The sequence below is a fragment of the Rhagoletis zephyria genome, unplaced genomic scaffold, assembly GCF_001687245.7.
Source record: "Rhagoletis zephyria isolate East Lansing unplaced genomic scaffold, Rhagoletis_zephyria_1.1 Rzeph_scaffold_00229, whole genome shotgun sequence".
Classification (NCBI taxonomy): Eukaryota; Metazoa; Arthropoda; class Insecta; order Diptera; family Tephritidae; genus Rhagoletis; species Rhagoletis zephyria.
Genome location: NW_016157313.1, coordinates 114,304 through 135,994, shown reverse-complemented (window position 1 = coordinate 135,994; position 21,691 = coordinate 114,304). Strand labels below are relative to the sequence as shown.

Genomic DNA, 21,691 nt, shown 5'->3' with positions numbered 1-21,691 from the left:
TTAGCTGAAATAGAAAAATTCATACATGTTTGCAAAAATCAATTTGCAATCAGCAAATCGATTTCACGCAAATATCATATTTTCGGCAAGCAAGCAATTGTACAAAAGCCCGCTCCTATCCCCGTTTCACCGCTTCTTCTGTACACTTGTCGTTCTGACTTCCATTTTTATTTTAGAGTTTGTTTTGATCCGACACAAGCACGCGCCTGCCTCTGCCTAGTACTTATTAGATTTATGTTTCTCTTTTGTTATTCGTTTTTATTTTTAATTTTGCTTTAAACTATGCTACACGCTCGCCTCCGCAAGCATCCCCTCTGCCTTTGCTTATTATATTGCTGTTCCTCTTACCTGTTTCCTTCTTATTTTTTGCGTTGAACTATGGTAAATTTGCCGAAGTGTGGTGACACGGAAAAATTTTTGGTATGGTGGCAGCCGACGAGTGGTATATTTGGCCGACTGCACCCCAAAATTTCTGGCAGCAATTAGTTCACACAGAAAATGCGCCTTCTCATTTATAAACGTTCTCTGACCAAAGTGTCCCTGTTTGGCAACGGAGATATCTGGCAGCCCTACCCAACTTGTCTGTTTTTATCAATATTATCCACGCCCATAATTAAAAAAAAAATTTAAATGTTTAAGTCCATTTCTCTCAGTTTATAATTCCTTGTTATAGGGAAATTCTAAACATCAATTTTGAGCATTTTAGCCTTTGTAGTTAGTTAAATATTTCAGTTTTTGTCTTTCTAAAAATTGCAGTTATATAACAGGGTGGCCTGAGAGTAAGTCTTAATGACCAATTTTTTGTAAAAAGCTTTGCCTATCTTATAACGTACCTTGTGCAAAATTTCATTAATCTATCTTCAATAGTTTTCGAATTACAGAATTAAAAGCAGCTAGATTTGTCAAATCTTACACTATTGTTCGTAATTGCCAGGAGAAGGTTTTTACGAAAGGAAATTTTGGGAAAACCCTCCGGGAAAGTCGGGAAATCGGAAAAATCGAAAATTGATTTTTTTGTGTGGAATTTTTTGTGTAATTCTTTCGGAATGGCTTTCGAATGGAAAAATAGAAAATTCTAAAGCATAGTTTCTGTTCCTGTTTCACGTAAAAAAGCTGTCAAATTGCATATAAAATTTCTTTCTGTGAAATAAGTGTGAAATTCCACAATATTTCCTCAGTAAAGTAGTATTCTGTTCACGCTGTCAAAAACCTGCAACATGTTGGCAACATGAAGCTAGCAACACAATTTTCATGACATTTTTAAATACACATGTACATTTTAAATTGTGTGAAAACTGACAGTTTATAGAATTCAGTAGCGGCGAGAAAAAAGGGGGGTAAGTGGTTAAACCTTACCCAAGCCGATCGTAAAACTTACTACGCAATTTCAGCTTATGCCAGTGGGTCTTGGCAAGAATGTAATCATTCAAGGTGTAGCTTAAAATGGGAAAACCAGGGAAACACCCTGTGATCATGTAACTTTCCAGAGGGTGTCGAGCCCGCTTTTCTGTACATATTTCCATTGGAAAAATACCTCATCTCAGTATTCTAGGTAATTGCTTCCAGAGGTATCTATGCGTCACCAGAATTTAAGTTTATATGGCTTATACCGCTAGCTCTTTTTTTTCATAGATTTGGGATTGATTTCATTTACCTCTATTCCAAGTTCTACGGTGCCACGTCGCATTTTCCACTAAACCCATATTTTTCCATGAGCTTGAGATTGACTTCATATACATATATCCATACCAAGTTCGAGGACTCTACCACAAATACTTCCACAGATATGCACTACAAAAAATTCGGTTTGTATGGGAGGTTCCACACCCCGTTTAGATATCGGTTTTGTTTTAGCCTATAACCATGCTTGAAAAGTCTGTGTCCGAAATTTCAAAAAAATTGGTACAGCCGATATGGGCATTGTGACTCCTCAAGCGAAATGAAGTTATGATTGCAAAAAATGAAATGAAACATCGTAGTTGACCAAAAAGAATATTAGACTTCATTCTCTCAACTTATCAGAATGTAGAAAAGCTAAGATATATACAATAAGATAGGATATATTAAAACAGCCTCCAAAACATTTACTAAAGACGCCCCTGAACTACACAAATCAGTTTGATTGAAAATTTGTTTTTATTTACTTATTTTATACTTCACTTTTGGGTGCGTCAAAATTTCAGGGTGTTCTTTAGATTGCTAACCCCGGAGTTCNACAGAATACTAACAAGTTCCTAAAGAGCAGAATAAAAACTAATATTAAAAATTTGTGTCTTGTTTCGGCAAAACAATTGAACGAAATAGACACGTACAAATAAAATGCAGGATAAACAGGAAAAAGTGATAACTTCAAGTGGCACTAGTGATGACGAAGAAGCCGTATGCCCGAATTTACCCAACATTATTGAAAAAATGCAAAAACAATTTCAAGTGCAAGAACGAGCAATGAACAAAATAAAACACTCCCAACAGCATATTAGCGATAGCTTCGATGAGCTCAAGAGTGAAATAGCAAGATTAGCAGAGGATAATAAACAAATAAAAAAGGATATTGCGGAGCTTAAAGCTCAAAGCTCTTATTCCTAAGATTAAATTGCAAGCTTAGAGCGAAAAGTAGTAACGATGAAATAGAAGGAAAATAAAAATAATCTAATACCATTTTCCCACTGCATCCTGAATTACTTTGTTCGCTCTCCCAATTACGATCGCGAATTACCCCATTCCCACGGGCACATTCCTAATTCGATTTGGCAGTTCTCTGTCTGTGTGTTTTGTTTTTGTTTTTCTTCGCTGCAAAATTGATGCAAAATGTAGGTCCTTCCTACATATTAAATTAGGGATACACGCATTGCTAAACTTAACTTTTTGTACTCAGAATAAGTGCAAGTTTTGATTTGTAAGCTAGTTTAGATAAATTTCCCACGGGCACATTCCTAATTCGATTTTGCAGTTCTCTGTCTGTGTGCTTTGTTTTTGTTTTTCTTCGCTGCAGAATTGATGCAAAATGTAGGTCCTTACTACGTATTAAATTAGGAATATACACCAGGGTTGTTGCGAATATTATTCCAAAATAAAAGTCCTTTCCGGATAATAAGCAAACCACCTGTCCAAATTAAACAAATTTAGTATCATATGAAAGAGGACTGAATAGGCTTTCAAACAGAAATAACAAACGACCTCTATTCATATATTTTTTTAAAATTTAATACTAAAGAAATGCATATACCTGACACAAGGTTTGTTCTATGGCATTTATTTAACATTTTTTATTGAAATATTTTTCAGTATGTGGCTTTCCTCGTTTATACATTTCAGTTTTAAAGCTATTTAAGTCCTCTTTCATATGATATCAAACTTGTTTAATTTGGATAAGCGGTTTGTTTATTATCCGGAAATTACTTTTATTTCGGAATCATATTCTCAACAACCCTGATATACACATTGCTAAACTTAACTTCTTGTACTCAGAAAAAATGCAAGTTTTGATTTGTGAGCTAGTTTCGATAAATTTCAGATAAAAATTAGAGAGGGAGCCGATTTGTTCGTAATTCGCATGGTAATTGAATCTGAATTCCAACAAATGAGGTAGTTCGCTCTCAAAATTTTATATGGCGAGTTACGTATTTCGAAGGGTAATTGGAGTGCGAATTACGAATGTGGGATGCGAACTACGTAACTGGCTTGAATAGCGTTATTGAGTAGACATTCTTATTCTTCGCGGCACGAATAACTCGTTCACTGAGCCTATCGTGATTTCTATAATTAATTTGAATATTAAGAAGCGTTCGATCAGCCCTCTATTCGATGTTCTAAGTTACAAAAGTTATGAGGCAATGAAACTCGTCCTGATCTCTCATCGACTCCCAATAGCCAATAATTGTCGCGAGAATACCTCGACTGATATATCGTTCTGTAGCTGAACACACATATTCATAGTCAACTCCAATCTATGTTCGTGTTGCCACAATGTTGAATATTTCAGGCAAGCATTTATCTCGCCTGCTGGTGGCGATCGATAAATTACAGGCAATGTTTGCGTAAAATCTCCTGCGAGCAATGCATTCCCGAATGGCGGAACGGTTCCACGCAAATCTCGCACCGATCGATCAAGGACTTCAAGTGAATTTTTATGTGCTATAGTGAGTTAACATTTGTAATAATTTTCCCATACCGGATGTTCTGGAAATATTGCACGTGGGAGTTTCGATGATTTGCATGTTCAATGGCACCTTAAGAGATGAATGAGCAGTGCTTCCACCTGGTAACAATGTCGCAGTTATTCCGTACGAGGCGAGAGCTAAGGCTGTGTCACTTGGTTCCCATTTGAACGACATGGCCTAGCCAGCCGAACCGCTGTATTTTCATTCGCTGCACTATGTTCATTTCGTTGTAAATCTCGTAGCTCATCGTTCGATCGTCTGTGGTACTCACCGTCGCCACGGCGCAAAGGCCTGTAAATCTTCCGTAAGATCTACCGAATACGCCAAAAGCCATCTCATCGAATGTTGTCATTGTCTAAGCTTCTGCGGCACATACCAGCTCGGGCGTGATGATTGACTTATAGTGGGGGTTTTGTACGTTGAGGGAGAACTTTACTCGCTAATTGCCTGTTCTGCGTTGGATTTCGATGCCGACATTATTATCGGTGTTATCGAAATTATTTACTTTCTCGAAATTACAACTGGCAACCGTGACGTGGGTGGCAAGGCGCGTATGCTCTGACTGTTTGTTTGATGACAGCAGATACTTCGTCTTGTCCTCGTTGATCACTGGACCAAATACCTTTGCGTCGTTATCCAACTTGGAAAAGGCCGAACAAAGTTCGAGGTTTTTGTTACCGATGATGTCGATGTCATCGGCATACGCCAGAAATTACACGCCCTTGTAAAAAATTCTTCCTGAGTGGTTAATTTCTGCAGCTCTTCTTATTTTAAAATTTGTATCATGCGATCATAAATACCCTTCTGCTCACGTTTTAGCTTGGGAATGTTTGATTGTGCATATAATAGGAGAACCTGAAGCAGCTTATTTAATTTAGCAAAAAAGATGTTGGAAAATGTGGGTGCGTTAGTTAGATGTGTATTTCACTAAGGTATAATCTTAGACATTTAAAGTCGAAAAAAACTGAACGCTCAAGCAGACACATTATCTTTACTCGCAATATACGTAGTAGGCTATGGCCTATGTTAAGGAATGGAGACAACAATTAAAATTTTTATTAAGGATTTTTTAAACAGCTTTCATGGGACATTTTTACGTTACGGGTTTTATAAATTTTTTTCATTGTGTAATTCGTTGATAATATGATCACTTTGTTTGATAAGGTGGTGTAAACCATGATAAAAACATAGCAAGGTATAACCGTTCTCTCAATTTGTCGGCCATGATTTTTTTTTTAAGTTTGCCAACATTTTAAAATCATATAAAATTGAAAATAAAAAATTGAAATTGTTCGAAATTGTTGTTGCTTGAGATTGAAAATGAAAATGTGTGTGTGGGTTTGTGAGTAAATTTAAAAATTAAATTGTTTGGAAACGTCAAGAATTTTAAAAGTGACTCTCAGCGGTTCTACCTTACTATATTTTTATCATGGTGTAAACTCTTTCTTCATTTAAACTGTTCGGCTTTTGGATAAGTGGAAACATTAAAAAAAAATTGTCTAGTAAAGCCTTTCCAAACACTATTCGTTTGGAACCAATTATGTAATTTTTCATTTAATTCAAATATTTTTAGTCTTTACTTTTAGATAGGTGATAATCCTATTGAAAATATTTCCAAATCAGGATTTCTAAAATACCTTAAACTTTTCTCCCAGAGTATGAGATTTATTTCATATACCGTAATACCGAGTTCCAGTATTTTACCATGAACACTTTCATGAACAGACATGCAGTATGAAAAATTCGGCCTGTATGGGAGGTGACACGCCGCCTTTTTTAATATATCCCATTTTTCTTCATGAGCATGCAATTATTTTGTTTATCTATACCAAATTCCACTACTCTAACACATATATTTCAATAGATACACAACATGAAAATTTTAGTTAGTTTTTCCAAATTTGGGCAAACTTCACATAAACTATCTGCATGATGGCAAGATTATGCTATATAAATTGGTTGAATTCGGTGAAGCCGTTCTCAAGTTATAAGCTAAAACACTTATTTTATATATAGAGAGGTGCTACGCGTCCTTTTCGGAAATCAAGCACACTTCGCATAAGCCATCTGCATTAGGGCGGCTCGAAATATACATAAGTGGGATTAGCGTTTGGGCCTAGTACGGGAAAGTTGTGTATTGAGGTCATTAAAAACTGTGCAGAGTTAGAAATCTGTACGCTGAAACTTTCGGTTCCGGCATGAGCCTTGAAATTTCGAAATTTCAGTGAAAAATGTCTAAAATTGACAATAAGTTCATATGAGTACTTTCGATCTAGAAATTGACAAAGACATCTGAAACAACGTTTTTTTTTTATTCGGACCCTTGTGAAGTTCTTTATAGTCATGTCTTACAAATATTTACACATTTACTTGCAGTCTACTTGAGCATCGTATGTCACAAAAATTATAATAAGTTATACGTCATTGCACACGGTAGTTCATACTCTGTGCGCAATTTTTCTATCTTTCTCAATTACTAAGTTGCATCACTTCTAATTGTATCGATCTTCCGGTATATACGAAGCTCGAGGTATTAAATCCTAATAATTATAGAACGTATTGCTGACTTTGAGCTGTAATCTCTGCTACTAAAATAAACACTATAGTGTTTCGTTGAATTATTTATACTTTCGTTTCTGGTTCGATAACATGGCTTCGAACAAGCGGAGCAAATTTTCCTCAAGGCAATCTGTTGTCTGTCCACTCTTTGGTTGGCCAAGAGATTTCAGTACCCAAAGCATGTTACCAACTTATGAGGATGTTATTTTGTGCTGTTTGTATGAGCGACATGACATTGGCCATAACTCTGACAATAATCGGGAGCCATTTTTCTCCGAAATCGCAGAAAGAGTTGCTACAAAACTGCAAACTATATATGAAAGGTCTTCCTTCCATCAGTGTCTCGTAATCGCATTATTGCAATGATACACGCATATCACAAAAAATTCGTTGCAATTAAAGATATCCTAAAACGAGTTGATTCAAGTGAAACTATGAAATCCAAGGTTGAATCCTTTAAGCGAGAGGCTAAAATACTTTTCGATATTACGTCCTATAAATGTTCTGGTTTCAACGAGCAGTGCTCATGCCCTAAAGAAAAAAGAGTTCTTAAGCTTGAACAAGAATTCTTGACGGACCAGAGAACACTTCGAAAACTGTGCATAGGTACAGTAGATTCTGCTGAAACCTTAAAACTTAATACAAGAATTGAACGTAAGTCAAAAAGGTCCACTGTACATCCTGAAGTTCCTAGTTGTTCCTCTGCTGTGTCAATGAATATTGAACATGTGGTAGATGGAATTCAAAGTTCTGATGAAAATGATGATAGTAACGATGACTTCTATCAAGCTCAACCATCAACTTCACGTGATTCTATACAAATGCGAGTAAAATTAACGAACACAGCAAATGTTTCTCAAAGGTATGGCGTTTCAAATAGAGCAGCAGCAGCCATTGCTTCAAGCGTCCTCAAAGATCTCGGTCTTATATCTGAAACAAATAAAGCATTAATCATTGACAGGCACAAAATAAGTAGAGGAAAAGCCGGAACCGGTAAAGAATTGAAACAGGATGCTCATATGTACGAAAGTTAGATTGGTCTCTACTTTGACGGTCGTCTAGATAAAGAAACTTTGACAAAAGAAAAGCATGGGGCTAAATACTACCAAAAAACCATCAAAGAAGAACATATTTCTCTGGTACGGGAGCCAGGATCTACATATTTGGGACACATAACACCTAAATCAGGTTGTAGTGCTGATATATTTGATGAAATATATACTTATGTAAACGAACAAGTTCCTGGTGGTTTCAAAGATCTCAGAGCCGTAGGTTGTGATGAGACAGCCGTAAACACAGGTATACATGGGGGCGTCATAAGGATTTTAGAGAAAAAAGTAGGTAGACCACTTCAAAGAGCTATATGTCTCTTACATTTCAACGAACTTCCTCTTCGCCATCTCATAATTGCTGTAGATGGACCAACTTCTGGCCCAGATGGCTTTTTAGGTTCTATTGGAAAAAGCTTGAAAAATTGTGAGAAGCTACCCATAGTTTCCTTTAGGGCTATTGACTGTGAGTTACCATCGGTCGACCCATCAATATTGAGTAAAGATCAGAATTATTTGTTAAGAATGAGTCTAGCCATAAAGTTCGTAATATACCAGAAGATCTCGCTAAGTGTGAGCCAGGTGCATTGAATCTGTCGCGGTGGTTGACAACGGCGAACCGAATATTGAGGTTCTATGTTTCTTCTCCACGTCCTAGTTCAAACCTGAAGTTGCTTGTGAATTTCATACTAAAGGTGTATGCTCCATCATGGTTTCGAATTAAATGTGAGCACTCCATCAAGGATGGAACACGTCATGTTTGGTATGTTATTAAGTCATCACGGTTTTTGCCAGAAAAGTACCATCCAGTTATCGAGACTGTTATTTCTACAAACGCTTTCTTCGCAACAGCGGAAAATGCGCTGTTGTCAATGCTCACTGATGACAGAGACTGTATAAGAGAGCTTGCAGTGCGGAAAATATTAGCAGCACGTGAAAAATCTCCACCTTCTGCTATTAGAAAGTATGTACTGCCCAATATAAATTTTGAAGCAACGGATTATGTCGATATGAGTGACTGGGAGATATGTATGGTTACTTCACCGCCTGTTATTGAGAATATCGATAATGACAGCTTGCGACAGATGCTTCTAGAAAAATCTATTCCGAAGTCATGGGATTTCGAACACTTTTTATGTCACACCCAAGCAGTGGAACGCACTGTGAAACTTGTCACGGAGGCTTCAAAAAAAGTCATCGGTCCTAGCGCTAGAGACGGTTACATTCGCGCTACGATTCAGTCCCGTTACGAAATGCCAACGTTTGAACACAAATCTCAATTCTGAGCATCGTTCTTTCTACCATAGAAGAACAGTACAGTACTAAAACTTTTAATATTGCGTAATTTTACCCCGAATGCGTTTTTACTTCCTGATTATGACTACTTTTTTCCTAATATATCATTAATGTCCATAAGGTAGGGAGGTTGGGTGGGAGGAGCTCGATGTGTAGCCACCTTCACGCGGTGAGTTCTGAGTCATTTCAAAAATGCAAGTGAGCGAAGAGCTCCACAATGGCACAACAGTATAAATAATGTTGTACCAACCATATAATGATTTTAAATATTTACATATTTAAAATGCACTATTTTACGTAGTTAAAATTAAACAAATATGGATTTCTACAAGCGTCAGTGTATAAAAATAAGTCGTTTAGATGTCTTTGTCTATTTCTAGATTAAAAGTACTCATATGAACTTATTGTCAATTTTAGACATTTTTCATTGAAATTTCGAAATTTCAAGGCTCTTGCCGGAACCGAAAGTTTCAACGTACAGATTTCTAACTCTTCACAGTTTTTAATGACCTCAATACACAACTTTCGAGCCGCTCTAATCTACATGATATCCCAAATATGTCGCATAAATTTGGTTGAATTCGGTGAAGCCGTTTTCAAGTTATATGGTCACACCAAAAACGTTCACTTTTTTTTTATTTATTATTTATATTTTAGTTACTATGGGTGGTGCCATGCCCCCTTTTCCGAATTCGGGCAAACTTCACACAAACCATCTGCATGATAGCCCGAATATGCCGCATGAATGCGGTTAAATTCGGTGAAACCGTTCTCAAGTTATGAAGTCGCACCAAAAACGTGCACTTATTTTTATATATAAGATGTTAAATACAAACTTTTTAGATTATTTTTTGAAAATGGGGAACACTACCTCAATATTATGTAATTAAATGTACAAAGTGTTACAAACAAATTAAGTGATCTCATTACAATTATGGCCCTTATTATGAGTTGCATTCGATTTTCGATCTTCGCTTGCGAAAAGGATTTATACGAAGCTTCAGGCGGCAAAAAAGTGGGAAGATATTGCGCTGGAGCTCAATTGTTTAGGACCACCAATTAGAACGACAGCAAAGTAGATTAAGGTGAATTAAAGTAATTTTTCATTGTATAAGAAAATTTCAGCTTTGTGTTTTCAGGTGTGGGCTGACATCAAATCGAAGACCAAAAAGAAAATGTCACAAAATAAGGCTGAATACCGAGCAACAGGTGGAGGACCGAACATGCTTCAATCTTATACAAATATTGAGGAGGCCATAATTGGATTACTCGAGCTTGATGCCTGTGTGAATCCACCAGGAGCGGAATTCGGCCTAGATATAAGTGATAATCAGCGCCTAGATTCGCCTGAGCCGGCTCCAGCAGATGAAAACCAGCCACCATTCGATTTGGAAACGAGCAATGAAGACCGAAACTATGTAGTTGGCGAAAATACAACACGAACCCCCAGAAAAAAACGGTGCCACAAAACGGAGAGACTGAGGTTGTTGGAAGCCCAGACAAATGCCCAGAAGGCTTTTTATGAAAACGTAATTTCGAACATAAATGAAATTAAAAAAGTACTAGGGAAACTGAAAAATATGCAAAAAAAGAACGTACTACTTAAAAAAAGACTCAACCAAAGAACTCTTACAAATGAAAAAAGAAAAATTAGAAATTTATAAAAGTGAAGTTATCAGAAAGCAGCAAGATCGGAAAGCAAAATTGCAACTTAAGGTTGCACTTTTAGAAATGAAGAAAAAAATGTTGCCTAAACCATAACTTATAATTATATTTTTAGCGAATGCATTCAAGTGTTAATTTTTTAGTAGTATTAAGAAGGCTTTATTAATCTTTAAGTAATATATGTAAGTGAATTAATGATATTTTTTGCCTGTGATATGAATTGAGAAAGGCTGTAAAAACTTTTATGTAGATTTTTTAAAACCATGAATTTATGTGATTTTTTATTCAATTTTTAATGTGCATATGTACCTTCATATCTTAAACCAATAATATTTATGAATTTAATAAAAGATACTGGAATACCTTTATTAATACTTTTTCAGTTATTTACAAGGTTCTTAAAATTTCATTTCTGATGTCTTCTGCTTCTGAATTCTCAATTGATTCCATCTCAACGACTCCGGCATCATCGTCGTGAGGCTCATTTGAAAACTCTTCTCCGTCGGGTATTTCTACATTATAGAATTGACAAATGTTGTGCAAAGCTGCGCACACATTTATTATTTGTGTAGCTTTCTTTGGAGTGTAATGAAGAGCTCTCGCCTGCAATAAACATCTGAATCTATTTTTTAAAACTCCGATTGTTCGCTCTATAATATTTCTGGCTTTTGCATGTTGTTTGTTGTATGTTCTTTGAGGAGATCCTTCCTCAGAATTTCTGAACGGCGTCATCAAGTATGGTTTTAGAGCGTAACCAGCATCACCTAACGTGGATAAAAATAATTTAAAAAAAGGAAATAAATGTAGGTTTTGTATTTGATCATACCCAGTAGCCAAGTATTACGAATACCATTATGATGTTGCTGTTCTAAGTGTGCTTTCAATGATGACATATGAAAAACCATGGAATCATGTGTCGCTCCCGGATTTTTTGCATTTATGTATCTTATTTTCATTGTGTGATCACAAACCTAAAAAAATACAAAAGTGTACACATCTACAATTAGAGATTCTTAGCATGTATGTACGAAAATATATATACTTACAACCATAGCATTAATGCTGAAGAATCCTTTTCTGTTGTAATATAAATGCTGGAATTCCTTCTTGGGAGCGACAATTTTAATGTGCGTCCCATCAACACAGCCGATTATTCCTGGAATTCTGCTTTTGCTGTAAAAATGTGCTTTCGCTTGTTGCAGTTCAACCCCTGTGTAGATGAATTTTATCCATCTTTGGCAAATGAAATTTTCCAAAACATCAAGCACTTCTGATATCACCACAGACACCGTGGGCTGCGCAAGCCCAAGCATATTTTCATTCCCAATACTCAGTTGGTACGATCCCTGAGCACAAAATCGCAGAACTGTTGCTAGTTTTAAGATATTTGCAATAGATTTGGCTCGAGTGCATTGCTGCAGCAGGTCTTCTGTAGCGGACAGCAGGTCCACAAACGCCTCTTTAGACAGTCGGAAGTTTTTTATAAATCTGTAGACAAATAATTATAAATATTATATAAATATGTGAAAATATATCCAAAAGGCCAGACTTACGCGGTTGAATCCATTTCTAAGGGATTGGAAGCGTCCCTTAAACGTTTTCTATTCCTGGACAGTTCCACTAAACTCTCATCCTCTGAGGAATCGTCGAACCATAACTCCGTTGTACTCATCTTCACTAAGTTCTTATCAGCTCGCTTTATTTTTTACTTAATTTTAATTAACACAAATTTACATAAAACGTTGTAATAAACACGCTTTCTTTTCTTTTAGTTTGCTTAATATGTAAACAAAGCATCTCAGCTGTCAAAAATATACTATTGTGAACAACCTAAACGAGCGAAATTCACAATAGCGCTATTCTTCATCGAATGAGCGCCATAATACCAAATGAAAATTCGTTCGCTCAGCACTTTCGACTACAGTCGAAAATCGAATGCAACTCATAATAGGGGCCTATAAAAAAAGTAAAAGAAACAAAAATATATATAATAGCTCCTAGCGAAATGTGGATTTACGGAAATGAAAACAGCTACTACCATTTGCCAAGTTATATTACTTATACTATTTTCAGACAGACGAAGTTATGGCTGATACAAAATTCAACGCCTGTATAAACATACCTTACTATAAGCACCTATGTACCATAGATATGTCTGCATACCAAATTTCAAGTTTATATGACTTTTCAGAAGTTATGGCTGATTAAAAATTCCACGCCTATGAGATGATCTACGCCCCCTTTTACAGACTCATTTATATCTATACGCCTTAGTATTAGCACCCATCATAGCTATGTCTGCATATCAAATTTCACGTTTATGTGACTTATCGTTCCGAAGTTATGGTTGATTAAAAATTCCTCGCCTATGGGATGTGCCACGCCCCCTTTTACAAACTCATTTATACATATCTTACTATAAGTACGTATGTATATACCATAGATATGTCTGCATACGCGTGGTTCCGAAATTATCTTCCATCTTATCTTTATATATAAAAATTAATTATTGTTCGTGTGTTAGCACATCACTCAAGAACGGCTCAACGGATTTGCTTTGTTTTTCTTTCATTTTGTGTCTTTCTATCTGTAGAAGGTTTGTAAAGAGAAAACTGGTAAAATGGTGTAGCCAGATATTTGCAATATCAGAAAAAAAATATTACAAATAAGCCGCAATAATGCCATTTCACTGAGAATGCATAGCAAACTTAATTCGGACAAAAATTTTGGATGGGGTTACCACCATTCGAAAGAAGTTTATATTGATAAATGGATTGCTTTTATGTGTTATCGCATCACTCAAGAACGGCTCAACGTATTTGCTTCGTTTTTATTTCATTTTGTGTCTTTCTATCTGTAGAAAGTTTTTAAGTAGAAAATTGGAAAATGACTTTGCCAGATATCTGCAATATCAGGAAAAAAATTTATTATAAATGAGCCGCAATAATGCTATTTCACTGAGAATGTATAAAAAAAATTAATTCAGAAAAAAAATTCGGTAGGGTTGCCACCATTCGAAAAAAAATTTATATATAAAAATGGATTGCTTTCGTATCGTATAACTCAAGAACGGCTCAAGGGATTGACTCCGCTTTTATTTCATTTTGTCTTTTTCTCTCTGTAAAATCAATGTAAAGAAACAATTGGAAAACCGGTGTTACCACATATTTTAAATATCAAAAAAAAAAAATTTTATTTAAATAAGCCGCAATAATGTACATTACTGAGAATGCATTTACAAATTTAATAAAAAAAAATTGCCACCACTCGACAAAAATCTTTACATATGTATATAAAAATAAATGGCTGTTCGTTTGTTACCGCATAACTCAAGAACGGCTCTACGGATTTTTTTCGTTTTTATTTCAATTTGTTTCTCGTTGTCTGTAGAAGGTTTGTAAAGAAACAATTTAAAAACCGGTGTTTCCATATATCTGAATTATCAAAAAAAAATTAAAACAGAAAAAAATTTGCATAGGGTTCCCACCATTCGAATAAAATCTTATGTCACGGTGTTTGGGTCAACTACTCCGAAACGGCTTGACCGATTTTTATAAAATTTTTTGTGTATCTTTGGAAATATATAAAATCAATCGCATACTAATGGAAAAAGTGGATGTTATTGGAAAACCGAATTTTTCATGCCGCATATCTCTGAAAGCGTTCATGGTAGGGTACTGGAACGTGGTATGGAGATATATAAAATCAATTTAGAAAATGAGCGCGGGGAACAGGTCGTAAAGTGAATTTCGTGGCGCTAAGTGAAGAAGGCGTGGCACGTACTATAAAAACCAAATTTTTCATACTGCATATCTCTAGAAGTGTTCATGGTAGAGTACTGGATCTTGGTAGGGATATATGTATAGGAAATCAATCGCGGAGAAAAACTGGAGCTATTGGAAAAGGGGCGTGGCACCTCCCATACGAAATTAAACGCATACTCATGAAAAAAAATTGATGTTATTGGAAAACAGGCGTGGCACATCTCATATAAATCGAGGTTTTCGTACTGCATATGGGGTTGCTCGAGTCGCAATCACAACCGCAGTGTTGCGAGCATTATTAAAGTATGACGTTCGGTGTGAAATTCCAACGTTTTATCAGTTGGGAACTTGCAACAGTTTTGCAAACTTTCATCAGTGGTGCAGTATTTCCGCTGCTAATACGTGCCTCGAACGTGGCCTCTTTCTGGATGTGTTCATTGTAGTCAAGTACTCTACTCTACTCAAATAAACCGAATTTTTCATACTGCACATTCTTGGAAGTGTTCATGGTTGAGTATTCGAACATATAGTAGTATAGAGATATACGAAATCAATCGCATACTCTTAGATAAAATTGGGGTTATTTAAGGAGGGAGCGCGGCGTCTTCCCAAAGGTACTGAAGGTGAACGAATTTTTTTTTTGTGTGAGTAAGGTCTCTTCGTAGTTGTTCAGTTGTTCATCAGAACCGTTCCTCTCCTTGATAAGAGCTTTAAGCTATTTCGACTGAAATAAGTGTGTGTGGAACAACGATACTAACCAATTTTTAAATTGCCACCAACTACAGTATATTTTGCTTTGCTGCCTCTATGCTTAAGTGCACATTTAAGATACCTACCCCAAAATGCGCATCAGAGGCATTATTTTTAACATTTATAAGGAAACTGCTCCGATAGATGCATTTAGCATACCTGCACATTGGCGATACCTGCCTTAAAAAATATGCGACTAGTATCAATTATCAAAGAAAGTATTACGTTTACCTGCACTGGCCCTACAATTACCTAATTTTACAACTTTTTATTTATTTTCTTCATCTCGCAGAACAACAAAAATTGCTATAAATTTATGTAGTTATATAGATAATTAGATACTATTCGGTAAAAATTTCGCATGCAGTAAATTCTACGTGGTAAGTGCTTCTCCACTATTTGCTTTCATAGGGATTTGGATACCTTCCTCATTGAAGTTTTTCGGTTAAGTGCACAAGTTTTTCGTGCAAAGAAGGATGTGCAGCTAAGCAAAATATACTGTATACCATATAGTTTCTAGGACAGATGGGAATGATGAATGGAAAAAAGTTCTTCAAATTTATTTCATTTTGCGACTAACCGTTCTGTGAAACGCCAGATCATTGGAGAATTTCAAGAACTTCTTCACGAACTTACACTTCCGTTAGGTTATTAAAGACGACAATGGAAATATACCTTCTGCCAACCGCCAAACCGTAATATGTATTAGCAGATGAATGTATCACTGGAAATCGTGAACGTGAATTGTTGGTGAAAATGGTTCTACCAAAATAATTTAGTAAAAAAAAAATTATTTTGGGCGGGACGAAGTTCGCCGGGTCTGCTAGTATANTTACACTTCCGTTAGGTTATTAAAGACGACAATGGAAATATACCTTCTGCCAACCGCCAAACCGTAATATGTATTAGCAGATGAATGTATCACTGGAAATCGTGAACGTGAATTGTTGGTGAAAATGGTTCTACCAAAATAATTTAGTAAAAAAAAAATTATTTTGGGCGGGACGAAGTTCGCCGGGTCTGCTAGTATATATATAAAAATGTTATGTTTGTATCGAGCCAAAATAGCGTAAGCGACATTTTTTTTCAAAAACAAAATTTTGAAAAAAATGTCGCTTGGGTTATTTTGGCGGTTAGGGCTCGGTATGTCACGGTCATCAAAACTCGAGAAGGGCTGAACCGATTTGAATAATTTTTGTATATTGTTCGGTATAATACCAGAACCAATGATATCGCAAAATTTGGAGGGTTGCCACCTATTTGAAAATTTTTGAATCCAATTATATTGATTATTACAGTATGGATATCAAATTAAAGAGGTTTAAGAAATATAACTGTTGATAATATTTTTGACGAGGGTTGCCTCCTATTCGAAAATTTTAACTCAGTCAAATTGATAAAGTAAATTAAATATTGCAATGTGGGTATAAAATTCAATAGGTTTAAGAAAGATATATGCTGGAAATAGTCTTGAGGAGGGTTGCCAACTATTTGAAAATTTTAACTCAGTTAAATTGATAAAGTAAATGAAATATTTCCCATGTATGTAGAGGTCAAACTAAACAGTTTAAAGAAGGCTTACAGCCGAAAATATGTTTGAGGAGGGTTGCCACCTGTTTGAAAATTTAACTAAATTTAAAGATAAAATTAATGACCTATTACAATATAGGTATCAAATTAAAGAGGCCTAGAAAAGATGACTGCTAGAAATATTTTTGAGGAGGGTTGCCACCTATTTGAAAATTTTAGTTCAGTTGAATTGATAAAATAAATTACGTATTGCAATATGGATATCAGACTTTACGTTTTTAAGAAGGCTTACAGCCTAAAATATGTTTGAGGAGGGTTGCCATCTGTTTGAAAATTTAACTTAATTTAATTGAAAAAATAAATAACTTATTATATAGGTATCAAATTAAAAAGTTTAAGTAGTATGTCTGTTGGAGACATTTTCGAAGAGGGTTGCCACCTATTAGAAAATTTTGATCCAGTTAAATTGATAAAATTAATGAAATATTGCCATGTGTCAAACTAAACAGTTTTAAGAAGGCTTACAGCCGAAAATATGTTTGAGGAGGGTTACCACCTGTTTGAAAATCTAACTCAATTTAATTGATAAAATATATGATATATTACAATATAGGTATAAAATTAAAGAGATTTCAGAAACATGACTGTAGGAAATATTTTTGAGGAGGGCTGAACCTAATTTTAACTCAGTTAAATTGATAAAATAAATGAAATATTATAATGCGGGTAACAAACTTTAGATTCCGAAGAAGGCTTACAGTCGAAAATATATTTGAGGAGGGTTGCCACCTGTTTGAAAATTTAACCCAATTTACATAATTGATAAAATAAATGAATTATTGGTATCAAAGTAAAGAGGTTTAAGAAAGATGACTGTTGGAAATATTTTTGAGGAGGATAATTTTGAGAGAGTTTAAATATGAACTCGAAAGCTCAGTATGTTGCCATAAAATAAATAAATACATAAAATAAATAATAATAATAATAATAATAATAGATTGGCGCTTACACATATGTTAGTGTTTGGCCGAGCTTCTCCTCCGACTTGTGGCGTGCGCCTTGATGTTGTCACACAAAGCGGAAGGACCTACAGTTTTACGCCGACTCCGAACGGCGATTGTATTTTTATGAGAAGCTGTTTTTCATGGCACAAATACACTCGGAGGTTTGCCATTACCTGCCGAGGGACGACCGCTGTTAAGAAAAAACCTTTTTCTATATTTTTTGTGATGTTGCTTTGACCAGGGCTTGAACCCAGGATGAGTGAAAGCGCGCACTGCTTACCACTACACCACAGCGGCCGACAATAAGTCGAAGTGAAAAATTAGTCCTTTGTCAAATATGCTTGATTTATTATTATTTATGTATGGATATTAGGGGGGTCCTTAAATGTACGAAACAAATTTTTACATCATATTTCCTAAGCCTCAACTCCTTCGTCGATGCTACTATAGTCGAAGATGTCACATATAAATTTTGGTCTCGAATGGACACGGTTAAGGCGTGTTGCATAGGTGGCAAAGTTCCTCTATGGAGATTCAAAAAATTATATTTTTTTTCATCTAATACCCAAAATCGACACTACTATAGTCGAAAATATCACATATAAATCTTGGCCCCGATTAGAGTCGGTTAAGGCGTGGCACACCAGGGGAAAAAATTAAATTACCTTATGGAGACGTCTTGACCGACTCCAATCGGGACCAAAATTCTTATGTGATATCTTCGACTTTAGTAGTATCGATTTTGGGTATTAAATTTTATTTTTTTTTTGTGTAAATATTTTATTTGCAATCTATCTTAATACAATGATATTCAGCAAATTAGGTCTTATAATCTAATAGCAGCGGTAGTACTTGCACAAATGCAACACTACATATAAAATTACGATATTTGTTCAAATCTTATATCTTAAATGTATTAAATTTCATTTGTACTAATGAGTTGCTTATCTTCATATAGGAACTTATGTATTTTGTTTTTTTATTTAGTGTTAAATAAATAATTTAATTCAGCAAAATTAGAGAAATGGCAAGTCTAAGATATGATTACGCTTCAGTCGTATTGTTTCATTACTTGAGTCTAATAAGCATATAGCATTCGTATTTACATGGTTTGACAGCCGTGCAAGATATCTGTTAGANAGTGAATGTCCGATTACATCGACGTGCTGCACCACCGAGTATGCCAAGCTCCCGTGTGTTGCGATTGGCCCAATGAACGTGATTTGCGTGCTTTATTCGGATACACCAGGAATGAGTTGTCCAGGGGTCAATCTCAAATGACCAGCATTATGTGTACCATCAGCACCGTTGTGCTCCTTGATAAGAGCTTTAAGGTATTTCGACTGAAATAAGTGTGTGTGGAACGATACTCACCANCGACGTGCTGCACCACCGAGTATGCCAAGCTCCCGTGTGTTGCGATTGGCCTAATGAACGTGATTTGCGTGCTTTATTCGGATACACCAGGAATGAGTTGTCCAGGGGTCAATCTCAAATGACCAGCATTATGTGTACCATCAGCACCGTTGTGCTCCTTGATAAGAGCTTTAAGGTATTTCGACTGAAATAAGTGTGTGTGGAACGATACTCACCAATATTTAAATTGCCACCAACTATACCATATAGATTCTAGGACAGATGGGAATGATGAATGGGAAAAAGTTCTTCAAATTTATTTCATTTTGCGACTAGCCGTTCTGTGAAACGCCAGATCATTGGAGAATTTCACGAACTTCTTCACGAACTTACACTTTCGTTAGGTTATTAAAGACGACAATGGAAATATACCTTCTGGCAACCACCAAACCGTAATATGTATTAGCAGATAAATGTATCACTGGAAATCGTGAACGTGAATTGTTGGTGAAAATGGTTCTACCAAAATATTTTACTAAAAAAAAATAATTTTGGGCGGGGCGAAGTTCGCCGGGTCTGCTGTATATATATAAAAATGTTTTTTTGTATCGAGCCCTAACCGCCAAATAACGTAAGCGACATTTTTTTCAAAATTTTGCAGAAATGCAGAAATGCATCTATATGCTTAGGAAAATATCTGCACCAAAAACAAAATATTGAAAAAAATGTCGCTTACGTTATTTTGGCGGTTAGGGCTCGGTATGTCACGGTCATCAAAACTCGAGAAGGGCTGAACCGATTTGAATAATTTTTTTTTATATTGTTCGGTATAATACCAGAACCAATGATATCGCAAAAATTTGGAGGGTTGCCACCTATTTGAAAATTTTAAATCCAATTATAGTATGGGTATCAAATTAAAGAGGTTTAAGAAATATAACTGTTGGTAATATTTTTGACGAGGGTTGCCTCCTATTTGAAAATTTTAACTCAGTCAAATAGATAAAGTAAATTAAATATTGCAATGTGGGTATAAAATTCAATAGGTTTAAGAAATATATATGCTGGAAATAGTTTTGAGGAGGGTTGCCAACTATTTGAAAATTTTAACTCAGTCAAATAGATAAAGTAAATTAAATATTGCAATGTGGGTATAAAATTCAATAGGTTTAAGAAATATATATGCTGGAAATAGTTTTGAGGAGGGTTGCCAACTATTTGAAAATTTTAACTCTGATAAATTGATAAAGTAAATGAAATATTTCCCATGTATGTAGGTGTCAAACTAAACAGTTTAAAGAAGGTTTACAGCCGAAAATATGTTCGAGGAGGGTTGCCACCTGTTTGAAAATTTAACTAAATTGAAAGATAAAATTAATGACCTATTACAATGTAGGTATCNTTTGAGGAGGGTTGCCAACTATTTGAAAATTTTAACTCAGATAAATTGATAAAGTAAATGAAATATTTCCCATGTATGTAGGTGTCAAACTAAACAGTTTAAAGAAGGTTTACAGCCGAAAATATGTTCGAGGAGGGTTGCCACCTGTTTGAAAATTTAACTAAATTGAAAGATAAAATTAATGACCTATTACAATGTAGGTATCAAATTAAAGAGGCCTAGAAAAGATGACTGTTGGAAATATTTTTGAAGAGGGTTGCCACCTATTTGAAAATTTTAGTTCAGTTGAATTGATAAAATAAATGACGTATTGCAATATGGATATCAAACTTTACGTTTTTAAGAAGGCTTAGAGCCTAAAATATGTATGAGGAGGGTTGCCATCTGTTTGAAAATTTAACTTAATTTAATTGAAAAAATAAATAACTTATATAGGTAACAAATTAAAAAGTTTAAGTAGTATGTCTGTTGGAGACATTTTCGAAGAGGGTTGCCACCTATTAAAAAATTTTGATTCAGTTAAATTGATAAAATTAATGAAATATTGCCATGTGTCAAACTAAACAGTTTTAAGAAGGTTTACAGCAGAAAATATGTTTGAGGAGGGTTACCACCTGTTTGAAAATCTAACTCAATTTAATTGATAAAATAAATGATATATTACAACCTGTGTTACACCTGTTTGCAAATTTAACCCAATTTACATAATTGATAAAATAAATGATTTATTACAATATAGGTATCAAAGTAAAGAGGCTTAAGAAAGATGACTGTTGGAAATATTTTTGAGGAGGATAATTTTAGAGAGTTTAAATATGAACTCGAAAGCACAGTATGTTGCCATAGGTTGCACCAATGTATTTTCAATTTAAACCGATAAAATAAATAAACCAGTGAAAAATTAGTCATTTGTCAAATATGCTTGATTTATTATTATTTATGTATGGATATTAGGGGGGTCCTTAAATATACGAAGCAAATTTTTACATCATATTTCCTAAGCCTCAACTCCTACGTCGATGCTACTATAGTCGAAGATATCACATATAAATTTTGGTCTCGAATGGAGACGGTTAAGGCGTGTTGCATAGGTGGCAAAGTTCCTCTATGGAGATTCAAAAAATTAATTTTTTTTTCATCTAATACCCAAAATCGA

At 35.1% G+C, this 21,691-nt stretch overlaps 2 protein-coding genes across 2 annotated transcripts in view; both read right to left on the bottom strand.

Moving 5' to 3' along the window:
* Positions 1–21,691, bottom strand: part of kar (monocarboxylate transporter 10-like protein kar) — a 185,810-nt gene that overhangs the window by 54,760 nt on the left and 109,359 nt on the right. The window lies entirely within an intron of this gene.
* Positions 10,821–12,488, bottom strand: LOC108358264 (putative nuclease HARBI1). Its single transcript, XM_017609487.1, has 4 exons — positions 12,283–12,488; positions 11,776–12,217; positions 11,556–11,700; positions 10,821–11,493 (listed from the first exon to the last, which is right to left on the bottom strand). The coding sequence occupies exons 1-4, from the start codon at positions 12,399–12,401 to the stop codon at positions 11,117–11,119; spliced, it is 1,083 nt and encodes a 360-aa protein (XP_017464976.1). The 5' UTR covers positions 12,402–12,488; the 3' UTR covers positions 10,821–11,116.